This window comes from Embiotoca jacksoni, unplaced genomic scaffold (assembly GCF_022577435.1).
Source record: "Embiotoca jacksoni isolate LCO1_2020_lvr unplaced genomic scaffold, fEmbJac1.0.p SCAF_92, whole genome shotgun sequence".
NCBI classification, from domain to species: Eukaryota; Metazoa; Chordata; class Actinopteri; family Embiotocidae; genus Embiotoca; species Embiotoca jacksoni.
Window position 1 is genome coordinate 55165 of NW_027185450.1, and position 23836 is coordinate 79000.

Genomic DNA, 23836 nt, shown 5'->3' on the forward strand with positions numbered 1-23836 from the left:
TACATTAACTAAAAGACAAACCGGTATTGAATGACACAAACATGAACTGTTCATTCATAACTTAAAGCAAAACATAAGCATTTATTTTCTAGCTTTAGTGGTTTAGTACTAAACTAATAGTCTTGACCAAAGATGTTTTAATTCATATCTTTTGTAGTGTATTAAATACAAAATAATAATGAGCTCCAGCATATGAAAGTGATGGTTTGAAACATTTAAAGTCACTTAAAGCGTCCGACCAAACGTAGACCTTTATTTTGAAATATTTGCTCCGGATGTTTTTCGTGTGTTCCTGGTGCACTTTCCGGTGGCGGCGATCATCGGTGAGCCACACCGTGAGATCAGAGAAGAGTCAGAAACATCACATTGGCCACAAGCGTGTCGTTTTATTTAGACTTCTTTACCGGTGTCGTTGAAGTTACCGTCCCTCGTGAAGACGGCCATGTACCGGCCGGAGAAACGGGTGTACGGACCGCCGCCGCCGCCGTTCGGACCCCCGCCGCCCCACGGCCCTCCTTTCAGACTCGGGGGGCCGTTCTCTGTCCCTCCTCCCGGGCACCTGCCTCCCCGAACCTGCGGACCATTTCCGACCACGGCACCGGAGAGGCGGAATCAGTACGACCGGCCGCCGAGGGCGCCTTTCATCCACGTACGTACCCCAGGCTAGTGGAGCTAGCCTAGCTTGTTGTTTTGTGTGTGTGTGTGTGTGGGCGGGGGGGGGGGGGTGTCGTTATTACATCCATATTGTGATATGAAACCAGATATTGTCTTTTTATATGGTGTTAAGTTTTCATGGTTTAAAAACTGCATGACAGGAAATGGGTGTTATTTTCTTTAATGAAAGAGTCATTATATCCACGTTATATGTAATTCATCACAAATCCACATTTTTTTGTGGAAGCAGAAACAAGCATCCTTTCAATATTGCTGTAATATTGATATTAAGATATTTGGTCAGAGATGTGATACCTGATACCTTATTTTTGTTACATATCACACTAAAGTTATTGACTTTTTATAAAGAGCCCTTTCCTTGTACATCCGCTATGGTCTTTGACCTGAAAGGTTCATATGTAATATAATATTCATAATTATTTTCTCATTATTATATAATCACCTAAAACAAAGACTTGAACCTTATAAATCGTCCTTCATATCTCCCACCACGAAGCAGGTGAGGGGAGGTTTCAATCGGTTGCAATCTCCGCCTTCGCCACTAGATGCCACTAAATCGTACACACTGCAAAAGAAAGACAATATGTTGTTGTTTGAATAATTTCCTTTCTGCTGCATTGAGTTGTCACTTTTCTGTCTCCTCGGCTCTCTGTGTGTTTGATGAAGGTCGCTCCCCCTCCTCTTCACACACATGGAGCGAAGAGCAGAGACACGTTAAATCCACTCCAGTTTACCGCAACAACACCGACCGGTTCCGTTACTGTAAATAAAAACCAACATTAATGTATTAATGAACAAGTGGGGGACCCGAACTTTAGAAAATCTGGCCGAAATATCCCCGATTCAGCTGATAGTGGCAAGAAATTGACCTTGTTGATGGTACACCCTGCTAGTCCTGACTGGACCATCCCACCTTCCCAAAGCCGTCAGACTACTGGAAACACTGTCATAGAAACTGAAGCATAACATGTTGCAGCTTTGTGCCGGATACTTCAACAGCTGGACATCAACAGAAGTGATGTTTTAGTCCTGGATGTTCTCCAGTTAAACAGCAGCTCTGGCTTCATGCTGGCTGTCAGGTCGCTTTTTGTTCCAACCACAGACCAAATGTAAAGGTGGAAGACTGCAGTAGTTACTGGGGGCTGGAGCACGTGGCAACCATCAGTGAGGTCATCAACCATCAGTGATGTCATCATCCAGCAGTGATGATGTCATCGTTGGTTTGTGAACGTTATGAAGCCTCCAGTTCAGATTCTGTCCGTCACCATCTTTGCTAGTTCGTAGCGGTTTGGAGCAGGAAGTGACCATATTTGGACGAGCTGGGGGAGGAGCCAGCGGTGGATCTGACCGATCTGATTGGAAACCTGACAATACTACATCCCGCTCACCGATAGCTGTAACCTGACCACAGGCCTGTCAATCAAACAGACACGTCCCCAAAATCAGGTCATCTTGAATCTTCTTTTCTAATGAATGAGGGATTATTTTCAGATGGACCTCAAGAAAAATAATAAGAAGGAGTGACTTTAGCTAACAACACCGAGAGAACTGATGGACACATTTTATTCACTTTGGATTTGATGAGAGAAGTTGAATGGGAGTCTATGGAGCCGGAGGCTTTTTGGAGCCGACCTCTAGTGGCACTCGCTGGTATTGCAGCTGAAGACACTTCTGCATCAGAACCATTTTTCAGACCTTTCTTTGATTTCTCCAGTGCATTTAACACCATCCAACCACTGCTGCTGAGTGAGAAGCTGCGGGTGGTGGGGGTGGACACGTCCACCGTCTCCTGGATCACTGACTACCTGACAGGCAGACCACGGTTTGTCCGTCTGGGCAGTGGTACTGGAGCTCCACAGGGAACTGTTCTGTTTCCTTCCTGTTCACCTTCTACACCACTGACTTAAATCACCTCCTTCTGAACGTGGCCAAGACCAGAGAGATGGTGGTCGATTTCCGGAGGAAGACGATGGCTCCACAACCGCTGAGAGTTCTGGGAGAGGAGGTGGAAATGGTGGAGGAGTACAAGTACCTGGTGTCTCCATGACAACAGACTGAACTGGAAGACCAACATCAACGCTGTCTACAAGAAGGGGATGAGTCGACTCTTTTTCTTGAGGAAACTTTGATCCTTCAATGTGTGCAGCAAGATGTTGGAGATGTTCTACCATCTGTTGTGGCCAGTGAACTGTACTTCTAGCTGTCTGCTGGGGGGGAGAGGTGGGGAAGGCAGCATTGGAGCCGGAGACACCAACAGACTTAACAAACTGGTTAAGAAGGCTGGCTCCATCATTGGCTGCAAACTGGACAGTCTGGAAAAGGTGGTGGAGAGGAGGACGCTGAGGAAACTATTATCCATATTGGATAATCCTGACCACCCTCTCCACCACCTGCTGCAGGGACAGAGGAGGACGTTCTCCAAAAGACTCCTCCAGCTCCGCTGTCACAAGGACAGATACAGGAGATCATTCCAGATACAGAAGATCATTCCTGATCCAGGAGATCATTCCAGATACAGGAGATCATTCCAGATACAGGAGATCATTCCTGATCCAGGAGATCATTCCAGATACAGGAGATCATTCCTGATACAGGAGATCATTCCAGATACAGGAGGTCATTCCTGATCCAGGAGATCATTTCTGATCCAGGAGATCATTCCAGATACAGGAGATCATTTCTGATCCAGGAGATCATTCCTGCCCACTGCAATAAGACTGTACAATAACTCACCTCTGGCAAAATCCATCACACAAAAATAACACCGTTGTCTGTTTTTCTTGTTTGTTTAAATATATATATATATACTGTACTGTATATAGTGTGCATTTTTATATTTAATATTTTTTACTGTTATTTTATTGCTTTCCTGTATCTATAAATGCTGCTGTAGTGAAATTATTTTCCCCTCGGGGATTAATAAAGTAACTACCTACCTACCTACCTACCTACCTGAAGCTACGAACACTTTTATAAACCGTCTGTGGTTTTATATCCAGTCTGTAGTTTTATATCCAGTCTGTGGTTTTATATCCAGTCTGTAGTTTTATATCCAGTCTGTAGTTTTATATCCAGTCTGTGGTTTTATATCCAGTCTGTAGTTTTATATCCAGTCTGTAGTTTTATATCCAGTCTGTGGTTTTATATCCAGTCTGTGGTTTTATATCCAGTCTGTAGTTTTATATCCAGTCTGTGGATTTATATCCAGTCTGTGGTTTTATATCCAGCCTGTAGTTTTATATCCAGTCTGTAGTTTTATGTCCAGTCTGTAGTTTTATGTCCAGTCTGTAGTTTTATATCCAGTCTGTAGTTTCATATCCAGTCTGTGGTTTTATATTTTTATATCCAGTCTGTGGTTTTATATCCAGTCTGTAGTTTCATATCCAGTCTGTGGTTTTATATTTTTATATCCAGTCTGTGGTTTTATATCCAGTCTGTAGTTTTATATCCAGTCTGTAGTTTCATATCCAGTCTGTGGTTTTATATCCAGTCTGTGGTTTTATATCCAGTCTGTAGTTTTATATCCAGTCTGTAGTTTTATATCCAGTCTGTAATCCAATCTGTGGTTTTATATCCAGTCTGTAGTTTTATATCCAGTCTGTAGTTTTATATCCAGTCTGTGGTTTTATATCCAGTCTGTGGGCTGGAGACAAACCACAGAGGTCCCGCCTCTTGTGTGTGTGGCCTAAATGTGAGCACATTAGCCCAGCTGATGCCATCTTGACTGTCTTAAACTGTCATGTACACGAAACATTTTTGTTGCTAAAAAAGAATTAGTAACTGCTACCTGTTTAGCTTGCTAGCTACATATCAACTGCTTTTCCCATGCAGTGGTTGTGCTCTTAGCTTTCTAGCATTAGCATGAACACTAAGTTACTGATTAATTTAGCCTTGCAAACATACATGACTTATTGAAAGAAGTGTGAAAGTGTTCCAGATCCCTGACGACACCTGTTAGTATCATTTCCTGTAGAACATGAACTGATTGTTTTGTTTCTTAACCACTACTTTATTCAGAACAGCTGCCAATCATGACCACTTTCACCCTTTTTTATTTTTGAGTTGCTTTATTGTGTCAAGTCTCTCTGATTTGTTTCATTGGGTTTGATGAGGTTTTGACTCGTGTTTAAATGTGCTTCAAACAAACGGACATTTCTGAACTTGTACAGCATCAAATATCGAACCAAAAGAAACTTGGCAGAAGAATGAACAAACATCACTGTGAGGAAATGTACTTTAATTTACAGAAACTGTAAACTGTGACTCTAATGTTTATTTCATAATAACTGTATCTACTAAACAAACAACTTTAACTGTAGGTTTTGTTTTTCATAGTTATATTAAAAGTTATACGATATTCATTACTACAACGACAAGCGGTAACATTACTCCCACACGGCCGTTACTTTGTTTCCGTTAGTTTGTTGACATTAGTTTGTTGATGTTAGTTGGTTGCCGTTACTTTGTTGCCGTTAGTTTGTTGGTGTTACTTTGTTGCCTTTGCTTTGTTGCTGTTAGTTTGTTGCCGTTACTTTGTTGCTATTAGTTTGTTGCCGTTACTTTGTTGCCATTATTTTTTTGCCAATAGCTTCAATTTCAATTCAATTTTATTTATATAGCGCCAAATCACAACACAGGTTATTTCATGGCATTTAACACATAAAGTCTTTACAGCAGAACTTTACAATATTATACAGAGAAACCAACAATTCAACAATTCCCACATCAGCTAGGAGGGAAAACTCCTTGTTAAAGATGCTGTAAAGTAGAAATGAAAATGAGTTTTAAGTTCATCACACCACAGAAGTATGGGTTGTTAACTACCCATCCAAATTTGAATGAAAAAAAACAGACAAGTTTGTTAAATTAGGCTTTGAAATAGTGAGAAAATCATCAGTCTTCTCTGCTCTGAGACTGGGGGGGCGTGTCCTGAAGGAGCTGAAGCTCCGCCCCCTCGCTGGAAGGTGTTCAGTGTTCTGTATGACAGTCCTGTGGCTGCAGTTCTTTTCCCCACCAAGCGGTCCGTCTGACATTCAACCTCTCGGTGACTTTATGCATGATGTCCCACTGGTACTCTGTCTGTCTGGTGGACGGAGCAGCCTGCTTTGGGAAAACAATAGAATCAGAATTAATTTGTCCAATGACTGAAACATACAGATGCATATAAATGAAGCTTGTCCCCCTGATCTGCAACACAGGAGTCAAACTGGACAACAGAGACAGCAGACAGTGAGTCTCCAACTACTTCTAATGACCTGCATTACAATAGTGGAGATAATAAGAGAGGAGGAGTTGATTTAGTTCTGTAACGACTGCAACATGAACAACGCTGCATTATATCACATGTTAATCCATTACATCACATCAATTCATTACATCACATCAATTCATTACATCACGTCGATTCATTACATCACGTCAATCCATTACATCAAATCAATTCATTACATCACATCAATCCATTACATCAAATCAATTCATTATATCACATTAATTCATTACATCACATGTCAATTCATTATATCACATGTCAATTCATTACATCACATCAATTCATTACATCACAATAACTCACCTCTGGCAAAATCCATCACACAACAATAACATTGTTGTTTGTGTTTCTTGGTTGTTTGTATATAATATATATAGATATATACTGTACTGTATATACTGTGCATTTTATATTTTATACTTTATATTTAATATTTTTTACTGCTATTTTACTGCAATTTTATTGCTTTATTTATTATTATTCTATTATTATCTTATTGCTTCCTGTATGCTGCTGTAGCAAAAAAATTTCCCCTCTGGGATTAATAAAGTAACTACCTAACCTAACCTAACATCAATTCATTACATCACACGTCAATTCATTACATCACATCAATTCATTAAATCTCACGTAAATTCATTACATCACGTCAATTCATTAAATCACACGTCAATTCATTACATCACACATCAATTCATTAAATCACACATCAATTCATTAAATCACACGTCAATTCATTAAATCACACGTCAATTCATTAAATCACACGTCAATTCATTACATCACGTCAATTCATTACATCACATCAATTCATTACATCACATCAATTCAAACTTTGAACCTGCTCAGGTCGAGCCGAAAGTCTTTCTCTTCTACTAATGTCCCTCCACCTCCTCCTCCTCCTCCAACTTCTCCTCCACCTCCACCTGCTCCCTGCAGCCTCCTCCACATGTAGTCGGGCTCGTTTATCCGGACCGGTACCGGTACATGTAACCGAGAGGGTCGGTGATTGTAACATTACACCGGAGTACAAAAACAACAACCCTCATTAATGTGAGGACTAGATCTCCTCTGGTCCATGTTCACCATCACCCCGACATGTAAAATACAGAGTTACATATATTATAGTTCTTATCGGAGTTATATTGAGACACATAAAATAATCCGCGGTTATCGGAGCATTTTCCTCTGAACTCTGCTAAGAGCTCAATAGAAGCTAATTAGCACGTTAGCTCCCATTTCATGAAAATAAAGTTATTCTACACCGAATAGTGAGGTAGATAGGTAGTTGTGAGGTAGATAGGTAGTTGTGACGTAGATAGGTTGTTGTGACGTAGATAGGTTGTTGTGACATAGATAGGTTGTTGTGACGTAGATATGTTGTTGTGACGTAGATAGGTTGTTGTGAGGTAGATAGGTTGTTGTGACATAGATAGGTTGTTGTGACGTAGATAGGTTGTTGTGACATAGATAGGTTGTTGTGACGTAGATATGTTGTCGTGACGTAGATAGGTTGTTGTGAGGTAGATAGGTTGTTGTGACGTACATAGGCTAGCTTTTAGCCCCGACTAAAAAAACCTGAGCTGAAGACGGGTGAGAAACTGTTTAACGGTCTAACTCCACATTTCAGTGTGACAAAGTTTTCAAACTTTGCACATGCTTTCAGCAACTCATTTTACACATATATAATGTACTGAGAAGCAAATCTTGGAATTTGCTTTACAGCATCTTTAATAGAGAAAAACCTCCAACAGAGGGAAGAAAAACTCCCTTTAACAGGAAGAAACCTCCGACAGAACCAGGATCAGAGGTGGGCGCAGCATCTGTTAACAGAACCGGGCTCAGAGGTGGGCGGAGCCTCTGTTAACAGAACCAGGCTCAGAGGTGGGCAGAGCATCTGTTAACAGAACCAGGATCAGAGGTGGGCTCAGAGGTGGGCTAGCATTATTCTGAAGGTGATGCATTAAACGGACATCTGTGAATAGTGGCTCCAGTAAAAACCTGGGTTACACTCTCCCCCTCTAAACTTCATGAAAACTAAGTAAACTGAGTACTGTAATGTGTAATATAATTTAATATTTTTTTTTATAAAATGGATTGCATAAAATCTGTATAAAATAAACATGGAAGTCAAGGCACACGTTTTAAAAGCTTGTGATCAAAACTCAGTTGCGCTGCGTTCACTGTCTCTGAGCCGTTTGATATATTATTTTACATGACGAACTGATGCAGATTAGGATTTAGATTAATAATACCCGAAAGAAGCAGATTATATATAACACGGTTCCTCTACAGACTTCTGTTTTCCGTTCTAACGGGTTTGGAGTTGTTTGGTCTGAATGTGACTTCACCTGTTCGTCCTGTCGCACCTGAAGATGGACAGCGCCGTCAAATTTGTCACCACATCGTGGATTTGAAGCTTCTATGCAGTTTTTGTACCTGCTCTACATCTACACGGGTAAGTTAACAGAAGCATGATATTTTGCTTTTAAAGAAAAATATCATAGTTTGTTTGATCGCAGTGCATTTTCCATATTACATAACTGAACATTCATCTAACCTGAAAAACTTTCCTAATTGGGAAGATGAGCCGTTATAACTTTAAGGCATTAGAATTTGGGGATTAGTTTATGTCAGTTTTATGAAATCAATTATAAATTGATATATATTTGTTTTTATTAATATATGTTTAATAATGTTTAATGATCTCCACATTGTTTCTCGTGTTGCAGGGTAAAACTTAATTATTCAAGATTTTGTCAGAGCACTGGACCGTGAAGAAGTGTTTTGAAAATCATCCTTTTGCTGGAAAAAAAAAAGAAGAATGTTGTCAATGCACAGAAGGAAAATGAGATTACACCATATTGATGTTCCTCTGAAGGAGAGGATCTGACAAATGAATACATGTGAATGTAAAAGGTGTAAACATGAAGAGTAACCAAGGAAAGTGAGATTATTTTGGAGTTGTACAGTTCTCACGTGGAGACATTTAGGTTTCTGTGCATCCTTTCAATGCATAATTGCATTCCTGTAATGAAATTATTGAACAGAATGTTTGTTTTTTATTTAAATTCATTTATAATGTTGCATCTATCTGGCTTTTCCATTTTTACACATTTGTTGTTCTTTTGATTTGTGAGGTGTTGTACATAATCAGTGCTTCATTTAATGTGCATTCTTTGGTACAAATGGATTATTTCCTAGTTTTGCTTGGAAATGATTGCATGCAGCGTGTAAATATTGCTCTTTGTGTACGGCGATACTCTTGCAGCAACAGAAAGTGACTCAACAGCAAATGAACAGAAGTCTTCTGTTTTATGAAGAGTTCTGTGTGGTTGAGCCAGAACAGACAATGAAGACAAGAACATCCAAACAGGCTTTTAAAGTAGCATCAAAAACAAACATGAGACCCACTTGGTGAATAATTACAGCTTTGGAATGCTATTAAGTTTCACTTGCATCTGTGGAAAGTTTACATCGAGTGACATGGTTGTTCATTGTCAAAGTTATGTTTTAGACCAAATGAGTAAACATTTTAATGGATTTAATAATCCAGATACGCTTTCAGTTTTATGTGACAAAAGTGTGACCTGAGCCTGTCTTCATGTTGTTGTTATCTGTGCTGGCAGCATGACTCCGAAGGTCCCGTCACACCACCCTTGTGTCGCGTAGTGTTTTAGAAGCTTGGTGACGTAGACACCACCCATAGGGATATTTGGTAAATTTCTGGAGCAGCCACACAAAATAATACAAAGCTTGTGACCTTGGTGACTTTCAGTAGATTTGCTTCACAGTCTTGAGCAAATCCAGTAATTCTGGTAATTTCTTTGGAATTACTTGGTTTGATGTCAGAATGCTGGTGTGAAGTGATGATGATAGACCTGTCAGTCCTTTTGTTCCACAACTTTTCCTCAGAGTGAAATATTTTGACAGCTATTAGACAGATTGTCTGACATGAATGAGAAATTGTCTCAAAATGTTTTTACAATACAATCCCGTTTCCATAAAAGTTGGGACGCTGTGTAAATTGGAAATACAAAATAAATTTGATAATCATATAAACCCATCTTTAATTGAAAATAGAACAAAGACAACATATCAAATGTTGAAACTGAGAAATATTATTGTTTTATGAAACAAATATGCTAATTCTGAATTTGATGGCAGCAACACGTCTCCAAAAAGTTGGGACAGGGTCAACAAAAGACTGGAAAGCACTGGATTCTCTGAATCTTTTAATGATATTATGAACCGTAGACGATGAAATCCACTAATTCTTTGTAGTTTTACGTTGAGGAACATTATTCTTAGATTGTTGAACTATTTTCCAACAGTCTTTCAGAGTGGTGAACCTCTCCCCATCTTCACTGCTGAGAGACTCTGTCTCTCTGAAATCATCTTTTTTATACCCAATCATGTTACTGATCTGTTGCCGTGGTAACCTGATTAGTTGTCAGATGTTCCACCAGGTGTTTTTTTTATTCTTTACACAACTTTTCCAGTCTTTTGTTGATCCTGTTCCAACTTTTTTGAAACATGTTGCCGATATCAAGTTCAAAAAGAACATATATTTTAAATATAAATATATAATATTTTTTATTTTCAACATTTTATATGTTGTTTTTGGGCTATTTACAATTAAATATGGGTTTATGAGATTTGCAAACCATAGCATTTTGTTTTCATTTACATTGTACATAGCGTCTCAACTTTTTTGGAAATGGGGTTGTAAGTTTTAACTCTAGATGAAGTTAGGGTTTTACATTTCCACACCCACACGACACTTACACATGTCTAACATGTATGGTCCACATTACATCATGTATTTAATTTACAGTATATGTATACCAATGGGTTTGTCTTCCTTTGCTGTTTTTTGTTCTGTCACAAAAATACTATTTCAGAGAACATAGAAAACCTTTGTCCTGTCTTCCTTTAAGCTCCATTTTGTCTTTACTTTGGTCTCGGATTTCGACACAGGCAACATGCTACACATTTGACACAACTTTGCATCAAATATTCCCAACAATAGGAAATGCTTGACATACAATGCCTTTTGATTCGGCGTGTGAAAACAAGCACACACAGTAATCTGGAAAAATAAATAATCTCCCTTTTTCTTTGGAAATTGTCAGCTTTTTTTTAAAAAAAATATCTGGTTAAGTAAGCATTTGACACTTTTTGAAACTTTCATAATCTAAATTAAAAAAGACATGAGTCACATGGAAAAAATAAGTACACCCATACAATTACTACACCCTTAAAATTCATGAGATTAGAGTCAGGGATTCCAGATCAGCCTCAGGTTGTGACAGATGGTCTTATCTAAGGCCATCTTCAGACTGCAGGCAAATCAGATTTTCTTCTCAAATCAGATCTTCAGGACTGACTGTCTGCACTGTTATTTTGCAAGTAAATAGATCAGATTTGATGTGTCCAGACATCACCAATCTATCTCCATGGGTTGCTATGGTAATGACGTACGCCTAGCTACGCTGGTGATGCAGCTTTCCAACACAGAAGCTGCAGTAGACAGTTTTATTTTGGCTTCAGTCCGTGGACTGTTGTTATCGTTGTCCTCTACAGCGTGAAAATCAACACGCTCTGCTAGCGGTAGCAGAGATTTTGCTCACTGTCTTTCTGAAAATGACGTCATCACTGTGTGTCACGTTGCGTGTGACGCAACAAATCCGATCTGAGCCAGGAGAGCGTCCAGACTGAGAAGCATCTGTAGAAATCCGTTTGGAATTACATTTTAAACCTCCTCCGAATGTGGCCGATTCGGGCTGACCATCTGAACATAGCCTAAATCTCTGATACGCAGAGTCTGGTGTTCTCTTTGCTGTTGAAGTGTTTGGTTATCATGCCAAGGTGTTAAGAGATTTCAGAAAAAAGGTTGTGGATGTCTATGAGTCTAGCAATGGATTTAAATAGATCTTGAAATTATTTGAAAAAAATATAATAATTCCAATGTAAAGAAAAATCATGGAGCAGGTTTCAAACAACTCCCAACTGTCCCAGGACTGGCCGCCCCAGTAACTCGAGACCAACTTCAGAAAAAAGTGTCCAAGAACCTCAAAACTTCACCGCAGGACATGCAGGCAGCTCTGCAGCTGCTGGTGTCCAGCTGCATGCTCCTACAATCAGAAAGAGACGACACATTTAACCTGCATGAACAGTGGCCAGGAAAACCACTTTGCAGTCCAAAGGGGATTTTACAGCAAAACTACAGATACCCAGTGAACTTGCTGTATAAACTGAGACTATGCCTTTAGAAATATTATGATCTGGACAGACGAATCAAACAATGGCTCAAGAGAAAGAAATGGTACGTGAAACACGTATGGGCAAGAAAACCCTGAAACATTTTGCAGCAAAAGAGGAGAGTCGGTGTGTGATGAAAGTCGTACATTTGGAGTGAAGAAGTCAAAGGAAACCACCTTGGATGGCAAAACAGCAATATTTATTGATAGAACTCCATCGAGGACAGACAGAGTGACAACTGTAAAGGTGTTGAACCAAATTCATCTCTATGTTCCTAACCTCTGAGGTTCAGTTAATGTTGTCCACCTGAATGTTCTGCATATCAGATAAGAACCCACCTTATCATTGAGACTTGCTTTACAGTGGAACTCTAGATGGTCCCAGTTTATAGCCATAACAGACCTTACCTTATATACCTAACATATGCATTAATTGGAGTCAAATCAGTCAATTTATTGAAATACTTATCAAAATAGCATCAACTCATCTTTAAGTATCAGAATTGGTCCTTTGAGTCATAGACATGTCCTTGTGAAACCAGAAAATATTCAAAGAGTGATGTCCTTGAAAGTTAACTGTGGCAAAGTAGAATAAAAACACCTGTGACCACCCAAATTGAAAACATGTTTAAATACAGAAGACACCTTTTGATGTCACTGTGAATACAAGAAACTGTGATATTTCATCAAAGTCAAAGGATAAATCACAGCGTCAACTTCGAGGTGATCGAAATACAAAATCATTCCAAAATCTTTGATGTTAACTCCAACCTATGATGAACTATTATTCAGGAAACCATTTGTCATCCAAACATGCCAAAAAGAAGTTGTTGTCTTTAGTAAACTCATCAGTCACAATCAAGATTTTAAAGGAACAATCAGACAGCAAATGAAGTCAATTCTCTTGTAAAAGCATGGAATAATGATGAAATGGATCAAAATAGTAAAACATATTACAAATCAAAGTTCAACAGATAATAAATCCGGGACCAAATGACAACACTCGTATAAACTGAATTATTGAGATTTACTAGATTTATTTAGCCTATATTTAACTGTCACCGTTTAGACAGAAAGAGGAAACATGGAGAGTAGACTTCTGTTATGTGTTGTGTGTCTTGAACATTAGGCCACCATTTTTTGGAAAGATGCAGTTGGTCAACCATCGGATGTCGCATGATTTCTTGAGAAACTGTAGCAGATATTGTACGTTGTCCTGGTTGTAATCAGACCATTGAAGCAGTTCCTATAATGAACTATAATCCTATTCAGTGTACTAATCATTACCCAAAGATATAAAAGTAAAGTCCTTGTGGGCTCATAACGCTGACCAATAGATGTACAAATTATTTATAATTTATAAATCACTATTAGCCTTTTCAATGTATTTAGAAACCTAACCGCACAGAGTAAAAGGCCATGAATATGCTATTAAAGTTCTGTCTTGTACAGCACTATAACATGAACTCTGAATACTCTCAGCCCCAGCGTAGCAGCTTCTCCATAGACCGTAGTACACCGATTGTTTTGGAAGGCAGCCAGCAGATCCTCCCTCCTGCAGAACTACCACGCCTTCAGGTTCCACAATGGAAACCCCCTCCTGTGGAACCTCCTCCTCCAGACAACAGGTATATGTGTGTGTGTCCATTTAAATGTGCCAGTGAGAGCTGGAGCACTAATGTACTTTTGGTTTGTGCTCATGTTTTAAACACATTCCTGTTAATTCTACAGTGACCGAGCTGGTGAGGAGTTCCTGAGATGCATTGCAACCAACAAACCTCTCCCAGACTATCTGAAAGGGAACATGGCGTACAACCTGGCTGATGCATTTAAGTCGGCCAACGTCCTGAAAGAAGCTCTCAAATCAGACCCTAAGTTCCAGAGGCATACAGCCAGTAGAGCTAAGAGCTGTAGTCGGAGCCGAAGTCGAAGTCGTGGCAGAAGCCGAGGCCGAAGTCGTGGCAGATCTCGAGCCAAGAGCCGCCCGCGAAGCAAAAGTCGAGCGCGCAGCCGAAGCAAAGGAAGGAGCAAAAGTCGTGCTCATGGCAAGACTAGAGCGAGGAGCAAAAGCAGGGCTCGGACTCGGAGCCCGAGCCAAAGTAAAAAGAGGAGTCGTTTACGGAGCAAGAGCCAAGCCAGAAGGTCCAGGTCACGGAGTAGAAGTAGTAGTGAAAAGAGGCGTGAAAAAGACAGAAAGAGAAAGAGGAGCCCTGTGCACAACGAGAGCAGCAGCAGTTTCAGCAGCTGTAATAATCTGACCGGAAGTAGTCTGTTAGAAGGACTGAAGCTCGTCATGAACAGCAAAGAACTGGAGGACCGGTTACCCACTCTCAAAGATGCCATCATCACTATTCAGGTAAAGGTCATCATTCTTTCCACACATTTGTTTCTATCAGTTTTTGGTGGAAATTCTCACTGAAAAAATTTATTTGTAAAGACTCTCTGTTTGGATACATCAAAGTTACACCAGCAGCATCGTCATGATACTTAACCAAAGTTCTGCATTAGGTCTGTGGAGCAGCAGTTTGCCTTTCAGCTTGTTTTCCAACTAAATCTGTACAGCTACAATTCCAAACTACTCGCACGGCTGCTAGCATGTCAGATTTAGTTTTGACAGCTGGGACTTTTCTCTGAAAACTTTCGGAACCATCAGCGGGCCTGCTCTCTAAGAGCGTCGTGTGCCGTTAGGACAATAAGGTGCCACGAGATCTTTATTGTAAGATGAGGCTTGGTTTTGAATATTTCAGGAGCAAACCAGGACAGGACACCCTGACAGTCCTAGAGACCTGCTTCATGTCCTGATCATAAATAACATCCTTACAGTAGTGCTGGAGGACAGGGCAGTGTCATCCCGAGTAACTACTAAACAATTACCCGTCATCCAGGCCTTTGTGTCTTTAAGAACGTTGACTAACTGATTGGTTCCCTCCGATTTTATAGATATATCTGAGTATCATCAGCATAGAAATGAATATTTATGCAGTGTTTCCAAATGATTTTAGTAAGGGGAGCTTGTATAAGTTGAACAGTACTGGACTTAACAACAGACCTTGTGGAACTCCGTAACTGACCTTTGTATGTATGAAAGAGTAATTGTTGACATGAACAAATTGGGATCTGTCTGAAAGAAATGACCTGAACCAGTCTAGTGCGGTTCCTTTAATTCCACTTACGTGTTTCAGTCTAGTTAATAATATATAGTAATTATTAGTACCCAACTGAGCTCTAAGGTTAGCATGAAGATTATTCCATGGTCTCTGGCCTTAAGAAGGTTGTCGGTAACTTTCACTGCTGGCATTTCTGTGTACGATGTACTCTGAATCCTGATTGAAAGTCTTAAAATCACCCATTCATGTGCTGATAATGCAGACATAATTGATTTGCAACAGTTTTTTTCAAGAATTTTGGAAACGTAGGTCAGGTTGGATGTTTGACAACATAGCTGGATCAAGTGTAGGCCTTTTAAGAAGAGGTTTGATTCTTTTACCTCAACATCCCAATTGTAGCCGAGCAGCAGAATAAATTCAAGAAGCCTATTGTTCATTGTATGTAATTGTTCTGATTTCTTTCTGCACAGGCTTCAGACGAAAGCAAAAAAGTGGAGTGTGTGTCTGTTGAGCACAAGCATCAGCAACATAACACCGAGGAGAACGTAACGTCTTTGGAAAATGACAGCATGCTGCTTCCCCACGACAGAGTAGGCAGTGACTTCTCCTGGCTCCAAGAGAAGAGTCAGGACGTCCCCGTCCGGAGAGCACAGGAGCTCGAGGATGAAGAGTCATTCTTGTATGGGAATGAAGGATCTTCCCAGATCAGAGAACATGACCAGAGCAAGTCCCTGTTCAGGAGCTTGGGTGATTTGCTTGATCTCAAGCAGCCCCTTCAGATGTCTTCCTCAGCCTCCGGTCTGGACAGCATGGAGTTTGAGAAAATCAAGAACATAGTAAAATGCCACGGTGCATCATCAGATATCGGCAAGATCGTGGCAAAGATTCAGAGACAAAAGGAGGGGAAGGAACTGTCTCCTTCATGTCCAAGCTCAGAAGCAACCACAGCAAGTTTGGCATTGCCGGCACTGAGAAACCCAAATGTACGGCAAGCTCTGGAGTCTTTGCAGTCTCTGATCAAAGGTGAGAATCCTCTGTTGAAACCAAGATTCAACGTAAGATCTCTACTTGTTAAGCCATAGTTTTTTCTGCTTTATATTGATGACCATGTCTTCACACTGTGATCTTTTTATTGGCACATTGTATTATAACATTGTTTTCAACCATTGCATTTCAGAACAGTTGTACAAAAGCACTGTTTTTTGAGAATTGTAATCACTGATTGCATAAATCCTTACATCTGTCCCTGGAGTGGCACCTTTTAAAGAAGGAGGATGAAAATATTTCATTTTTTACCAGTTGACAACAAACCCTCTGAAAAGACCAAAACAAAGATCCGAGCAGTTCTGGGTGACTCGTTTCCTCAAATAGATGAACTGTAGTTTTTTTTTTTCAACCTGCTGCCATAAATACTCAGTTTGGAAGAAAATATGTGATTGCACCTCTAAAGATAATCCCTACAAGTGCACTACATACCTCTGTTCAAGTAATAAAAGCAGAACCCAGCTATTTTGAAAAATTATCTCACCTTTTGTCTGAAAATAAAAATTTACCCTTTATAATATTTGGTATGTGTGAAAGTGCTTCAACCACAGACTGTATATAAAAGTGTTCGTAGCTTCCATCCCTGAGGTTCGCTCCAAAAAGCCTCCGGCTCCATAGACTCCCATTCAACTTCTCTCATCAAATCCAAAGTGAATAAAATGTGTCCATCAGTTATCTCGGTGTTGTTAGCTAAAGTCACTCCTTCTTATTAGTTTTCTGGAGGTCCATCTGAAAATAATCCCTCATTCATTAGAAAAGAAGATTCAAGAAGACCTGTTTTGGGGGGGGGCGTGCCTGTTTGATTGACAGGCCTGTGGTGCAGTCAGGTTACAGCTATCGGTGGGCGGGACGTAGTATCGTCAGGTTTCCAATCAGATCGGTCAGATCCACCGCTGGCTCCTCCCCCAGCTCGTCCAAATATGGTCACTTCCTGCTCCAAACTGCTCCGAACTAGCAAAGATGGTGACGGACAGAATCTGAACTGGAGGATTCATAATGTTCACAAACCAATGATGACATCACTGATGATTGATGACATCACAGATGGCTGATGGTTGACTTCAACCTGGTCCTTGCCGACAAGAACAAGAAGCCAAAGTACTGAAAGATGGTTTTGGTTTTCAAGAATAGATTTGTTGAGAATAATAAAATAAGTACCCTTCAGCTCGTGGGTAGATAAAGTGTGGAGGCATGGTTCATGTTAAAATATCAATAAAAACAGATCCTAGTTTATTTTGGTGTGTTCACTCACCAGATGTGTCAAGCTGATTTGGTATCTGTGTCTCTCTCGAGTTGTGTAGGATAAGATGTTGTGACAGCTGAAGGTGTACCCGGTCATTTGGAAACTGGTTCCACTTGGTCCGACGATTCATCCCCTCTGCTTTTATAGTTTTTATGCTCCCGGTGGTAAATGCAGAATCATTCATTATTGTCGTTCTTCCTTTCTTCAGCGACAAAGGACAAAAGGACAAAAAATGATGGCTTACCCCTGACATCCTCCGACAAAGAAAAGGTAAAGAATTTCCCAGCTGCTTCTGAGTGATAAAGTTGGAGACTTGAAAGAACATTAAAACACTGTCCTGATATTTAAATTGTGTTTCACAGGCAGATGATAATGAGCAAAGGAAGAGAGAGAAGCTAGACAGAGTAATTCAAATGGAAGGCTTGGCGAAGGAACTGGAGGAGTTGTTGAAACAGGATGGTAACCAAGTTCCTTCCTAGTTTTTATCCTTTTTATTGGTTCTCACTGTAAAATGCTCCATATGTTCACTGGTGTTGTCGTCTGTTGGCAGGCCGGGGTTTCCTGACTCCAGTCATTGGTTTCTACTGCCAGAAATGTGAAGAGTTCATTGGAGACTTGAGTTCTGCTGAAAACCACGCAGCCATCCGCCACCATAGTGACTCTGGCAGTGTGAGTACCCACCGTACATTCCTCCCTGTGGTTTTTATTGTCAACACATCTCTTTAAAGACAAGCCAACAATGAATTAACCCTCCTGTACACACCGATCAGCTGTAACCTTAAAACCACTGACAGCTGAAGAATAAAGTAGAAAACAAGAAATAAATTCTCATTCATGACAATTATAATGTTTGATTATCATTCAGTCTGGATGAGAGATGTGTAACTTTATTTCAGTGGTCATGTTGGAGACTTTAATATGTGCTGCTGTTGGGTTCAAAAACAACCAAATCCAAAGGAAACATCACTGTTGTGCGTTTTGTGAATACACTTCAAGGTTGTTTTCATGTTTTTGGCTGCCGGGTCAGTGAAAATGTACAAGAGGCCAGTAAAATTTGACCCACCGAGTGAGTCAGTCGATGGGATGATTTGATTTTATCTATACAATTGCTTTTCATCCACTCTCAAGACAGTCTTTATATTTCAGCCCCATCACATGTTTTGCACCATGACTGACGAGTCCCCAGAAAAGTAAAATGTATGTAGTTTGGCACTTCTGTGATTTAAGGTTTAGTGACCACTTCAGTCTTTAAGTTGCTGCAGAGTCTTTAATTTCAGGCTGTAAAATATTTCCCTCGTGTCTTTTTACCAGAAAGTGGAGATGGACAAGCGAGCTAAAGACAGCAAAGGAAACTCGCACTATGACAGCAACAGCAGTAATCGACACTCCTCAGACAGGAAGGATCACCAGGACTACGGTAACCATAGAGATGCAGGAGATCACAGGAATAGCAGAGACCACCAACGGAACTTGAAAGATGAGCGAGATCACATCAGCAAACACCACGACGACCGCAGGAGCCACAAGGCCAGACAGGATAACCTCTCCCTTAAAGAGGAGATGAGGAGGGAGAGAATGCTCATCACAGTGTCCCGGGAACTGACACCTCCACCTGCAAAAGGTAGGGTCAAGGAGGAGGTGGAAAAGGGGCCGGCCATCGGGAGCCACGGCAACGTGGAAGACGCAGCCGGCAAAGGTAAATCATCCAGGAAGAGCAGAGAAGAAGAGAGCGCAGAGAACGATGACAGCAGTGACAGCAGTCACGACAACAAAGGGAAACCTCACAAAACAAAAAAGAAGAAGAAGAAGGAGAAAAAGAAGAAGAAGGGGAAAGCGGCGAGGTCCTGAGTGTTGTATTATCCGTACGAAACTGATCCCTTGGATTACGTCAGCAGCTCAAGTTTCATCTCCACCTTCCTTGTTTTCTTTTTGCTGCCCAGTTACTTATTTTTGTTGGGAGGGATACACATTTCAAGCAAAAGTACTATTTTATATTCACTGGAAAATATTTGACTATTAGGCCACACCCCCTCTGACTGACGATCTGCTCGCTTTACCTGCAGTTTGACTGCATCTTCATCTTTCTGACGGCTGTCATCTCTACATGTTTCTCCTGTTCGGACCTATTAATCTCACAGTTTGACCTGTAAAGCTCCAGAACCTGGTAGAGACGTGTTCTGACAGCTCTCAGGTGCATTGCTGCCACCTAGCGGTAGGTAGGTGGAGGTGCAGGGGACATAAGAGAGGACAATAGTCACATAAATATTCGACTTTTTATATTTTAATGACAATATTTGAACATTCACAAATTATGACTGATCATCCCAATTGGTTGGGATAATCAGAAGCGGGAGGCAGGTCTCAAAAAGGGACTCACAAAGGAAAAGTTTAAACTGTTTAAAGGAAAAGTCAGTTTCACCTGCGTGTCTTCTCCAGAAATAAAATTAGAAGTTAGTTTGGAAGTTTTGAATTGTCGGAGGTCATTTTCTTTCCTCCAGTGTTTGTGCCAAAGCCAGGCTGAATGAATTCCAGGCAAACAAGCGCAGGTTGATGTCTCATCTTTTAATTACGTTTGAGAACAGAAACATTCATCTTCGTAGGAACCATCAAACATTATTTGAATATTTTCCGAGGACCAACAGCTTCGTAGAAAGGTGATGAGTGTATTCAAGTTCTTTTTACTTGTCTGCATTTTTTCTGAATCACAGGATGATACTCGTCTGTCTGCAGCTGCAGTGACTTTGTAGATGAAAGGAAAGTATAGAAATATGTACAATTTAATAAAAATATCTTCAAAAGTCAAACGTTACATCACTAGACTTCTTCATCTCTTAACTGTTCAGACTGACAGAAACACACATCACTGCTCCTGTTAGTCTCACAGACTTTTTCTTCTCACAGTTTGCCCACCCCCCCCCTGTTGTGCTACGCCCCGCACACCACTGTGCTTTTCCAACTTTCACTTCGGGGGTTTTTAATCCCTCCTTTAAATGTAATGTCTTCTTGGAGACTTTGTAAAATAAATCCAAAACGATGCGGGGTTCCCCACAGGGTGAGAATCTTCTGTGGTGTTGAGTGGATACACAAACTCATGCAGCTCAGAGGGGGAGAGTGTGACCCAGGTTATTTTCTGCTACACTTTACGGAAGTCCCCTAAACACATCACTTTGCAGACTATTGGTACTATTGGTATTGGTTTTAATTTACAGATGTCCCTTGAATGCCTCACGCTGACTATCAGTGGATGCTACGATTTACCGGGTTCCATAAATTGCTGGTGTGCAGGCTGTATAGACTTTTTCATAGCAGACATTTTGACTTGTCACAGAAGGTACTGCACAGGTGTTAGTGATGGTTCATCTCCATTAAGTCTACTTTAAAAATGCTTAGAAACGTTTTAAAGGTGTTTGAGTATAAGATTTACCATTTGGAGCTCCGCGCACTCAGAAAGGGTTTTAATTTGAAACAGGTACAGGATGTCACCGCATTCAGCCGACAGTCAAAAATATCTTATTATGAGTGCGCTCTTTTCATTTCAGCACAGTACTTCGACCCCAAACGTCCAACATCTGTTGACAGCAGGATGAACAGGTGCGTAGTGAGCGTGGCTGTCCTGACCAGCCGCCCGTGTAAAGTCTGAGAGGGCAACACTGAGATGAATCCAACACTGAATATCTTTGGGGTTTTTTGTTTTTTTCATCCATTTTTCAGTTAAAAACTTTTTCTTGTAAGAAGTCCATTAGGAATCCCATGATGCATTGCGTCTGAACCTGTAAATCTATTGCACAATGGAATAACATAAGATTGACCCCATTTTGCATTCAACAGATCTACACTATGAGGGCAGCACCCAAAATAATAGACCAGTAGAACAGTGTAATAGTGTATAATAGAGAAATATATACAAGCACTCGAGCTAAAGAATATTTATTATAAATCCTCCATATGTTCAGTGGGCAGTTCCTCCCACTCCCACGCAGTGATGGTAACTAAACCTATTTCGTATCACCATCTTTGCTAGTTCGGAGCGGTTTGGAGCAGGAAGTGACCATATTTGGATGAGCTGGGGGAGGAGCCAGCGGTGGATCTGACCGATCTGATTGGAAACCTGACGATACTACGTCCCGCCCACCGATAGCTGTAACTTGACTGCACCACAGGCCTGTCAATCAAACAGACACGCCCCCAAAAACAGGTATTTTTTTTAATCTTCTTTTCTTATGAATGAGGGATTATTTTCAGGTGGACCTCCAGAAAATTTGAGAAATGTTTGCCCGCTTTAATTCAGTGTTTCTGCCCATACAGGTTTCCTGTGGGAGGATTCTAACTCCATGACCTCTGACCCTTTATGGACTGTATTTCAAGTTTTACTTGCAGTATGTATATTTGTGCCTCTTTGGTAATTTTAACTAATATTCTTGTAAAAAGTGAGGCTGAAGCAGAACTGGATGATTACAGATGGATTCCACCTGCGTCTAAATGACACTAATTCCAGAGAACCTCCCTGATTGGCTACAGACAGGAAGTGACACGGTATAAAAGGTCTTGTTTTCTTTTGCTTTTTTGGGGGTTCTATGGGAAAGTGGATGAGTGCAGCCTCTTGTTTTTTTGGTTCTAAATAAATATGATTTATTTTTTTGAAAGCTCACTGTTTTGTTTTTATCATTTATTGTATGAAAATACTTCAGTGTCAAATTGCCCATAATTCTTACTGTAACTTTAAAAGCACTAAATAAGAAAAGACTCTGAGCTGTTTACTGTCAATTATAAAATAAAACGTGTCCGTTAAGACATGTGCAAAGTATTAATTTTGTATTTAAATGAACCATTTAAGCAAAGCCAGCAGTTGGATTTCAGCTTTAGAAACATCAGTAACGCTAACTCTCTCTCTTTGTCGTCACTGAGGACATTTGACAAAACTTAATAAACATATTTATGTTCAGTGGGAGCTCCACATGTTGGCTGGTTGTCTGACCCACTTTGTGTGACCATTTACATTTGACCATTAGACATAATAATTTATATTTTTGGCTCCTGTGATTTTCCTGCTGTGACGTTTTCAAGACGTCTTCATAGAAAAGTTCTGTTAGGATTTAAGGAGATCTGCTTACTTGTTCTGATTTGTTCTGCAGAAGGTAAAGTCATCCACTTTGTGAGGTAAATGAAGATTGTGTTTAGTAGGTAGGAGGAGTTTCTTTTTAAGTAAAATAGCACCCGCAAAGTTTCTGTGACAACCTGCTGACTGAATTCTCAGTTCTCAGGTGGTGAAAGACGACTTCTGTGTCTTCGTTGTTCAGTCGCTTGCTCAGAAGTACGGAATTCTCCTTCTACTTATCTCTGATCTGTATTGTTCATGGTCAGTCCTCGACGGGTAACTGGAGCTAACTCCTGCTGCTATCGTCTGCTGAGTCAGCACACACAAACAAGTTTGTGCAGCTACTCTTGTGAGGACCTTGCATTGACTTCCATTCATTGTGTACAGCCTAACCACAAACCATGTGCACTTTCTTCTCATCCCAAATCTACATCCTCTGTAACCGTATTGGCGTTGGCTCTGGCTAATGAAGAGAATTTGCAACCTTAACTTATTTTTCCATTTATTATAATATTCACTAAAATATATGTCTTCTATGTCCACTGACTAGTGAGTACGTTTTGAATAATTCTCTGAAAATAGCATCTTTTCAAAGACTGAATACTGAAATTGTATTTCACAGATTTGAAGAAACAGCAAGAAAACAAATCCAATCAGTTTTGATAAAGTTCATTAAAATGTTTCTGCCATTTAAATGTGATCAGCTAATCACATGTTCAATGTTGTAAGGATATTATGTTGTGGTGTTTGTTTAAAAATGTTTTTTCCCTTTTTTGAACATTTTTGGTAGATGTTTATGTGAGTACATACAGTGGTGTGAAAAAGTGTTTGCCTCCTTCCGTGGACTTGCTGGTGTGTTTTGGATCATTGTCCTGCTGCAGAACCCAAGTTGGCTTCAGCTTGAGGTCACGAACAGACGGCCGGACGTTCTCCTTCAGGATGTTTTGGTAGACGGTAGAATTCATGGTTCCATTTATCACAGCAAGTCTTCCAGGTCCTGAAGCAGCAAAACAGCCTCAGACCATCACACTACCACCACCATATTTTACTGTTGGTATGAGGTTCTTCTTCTGAAATGAGGTGTTACTTTTACACCAGATGTAACGGGACACACACCTTCCAAAAAGTTCAACTTTT

At 40.3% G+C, this 23836-nt stretch overlaps 1 protein-coding gene across 1 annotated transcript; it reads left to right on the top strand.

The window, feature by feature from the left end:
* The first annotated feature begins 291 nt into the window (after window positions 1-291).
* On the top strand, window positions 292-22253 carry LOC138193687 (uncharacterized protein DDB_G0287625). The gene is made up of 10 exons (XM_069141867.1): window positions 292-649; window positions 13693-13838; window positions 13942-14566; window positions 15788-16340; window positions 17813-17874; window positions 17967-18063; window positions 18155-18273; window positions 18916-21195; window positions 21626-21799; window positions 21910-22253. The coding sequence occupies exons 1-8, from the start codon at window positions 443-445 to the stop codon at window positions 19450-19452; spliced, it is 2346 nt and encodes a 781-aa protein (XP_068997968.1). The 5' UTR covers window positions 292-442; the 3' UTR covers window positions 19453-21195; window positions 21626-21799; window positions 21910-22253.
* The last annotated feature ends 1583 nt before the right edge of the window (window positions 22254-23836 follow it).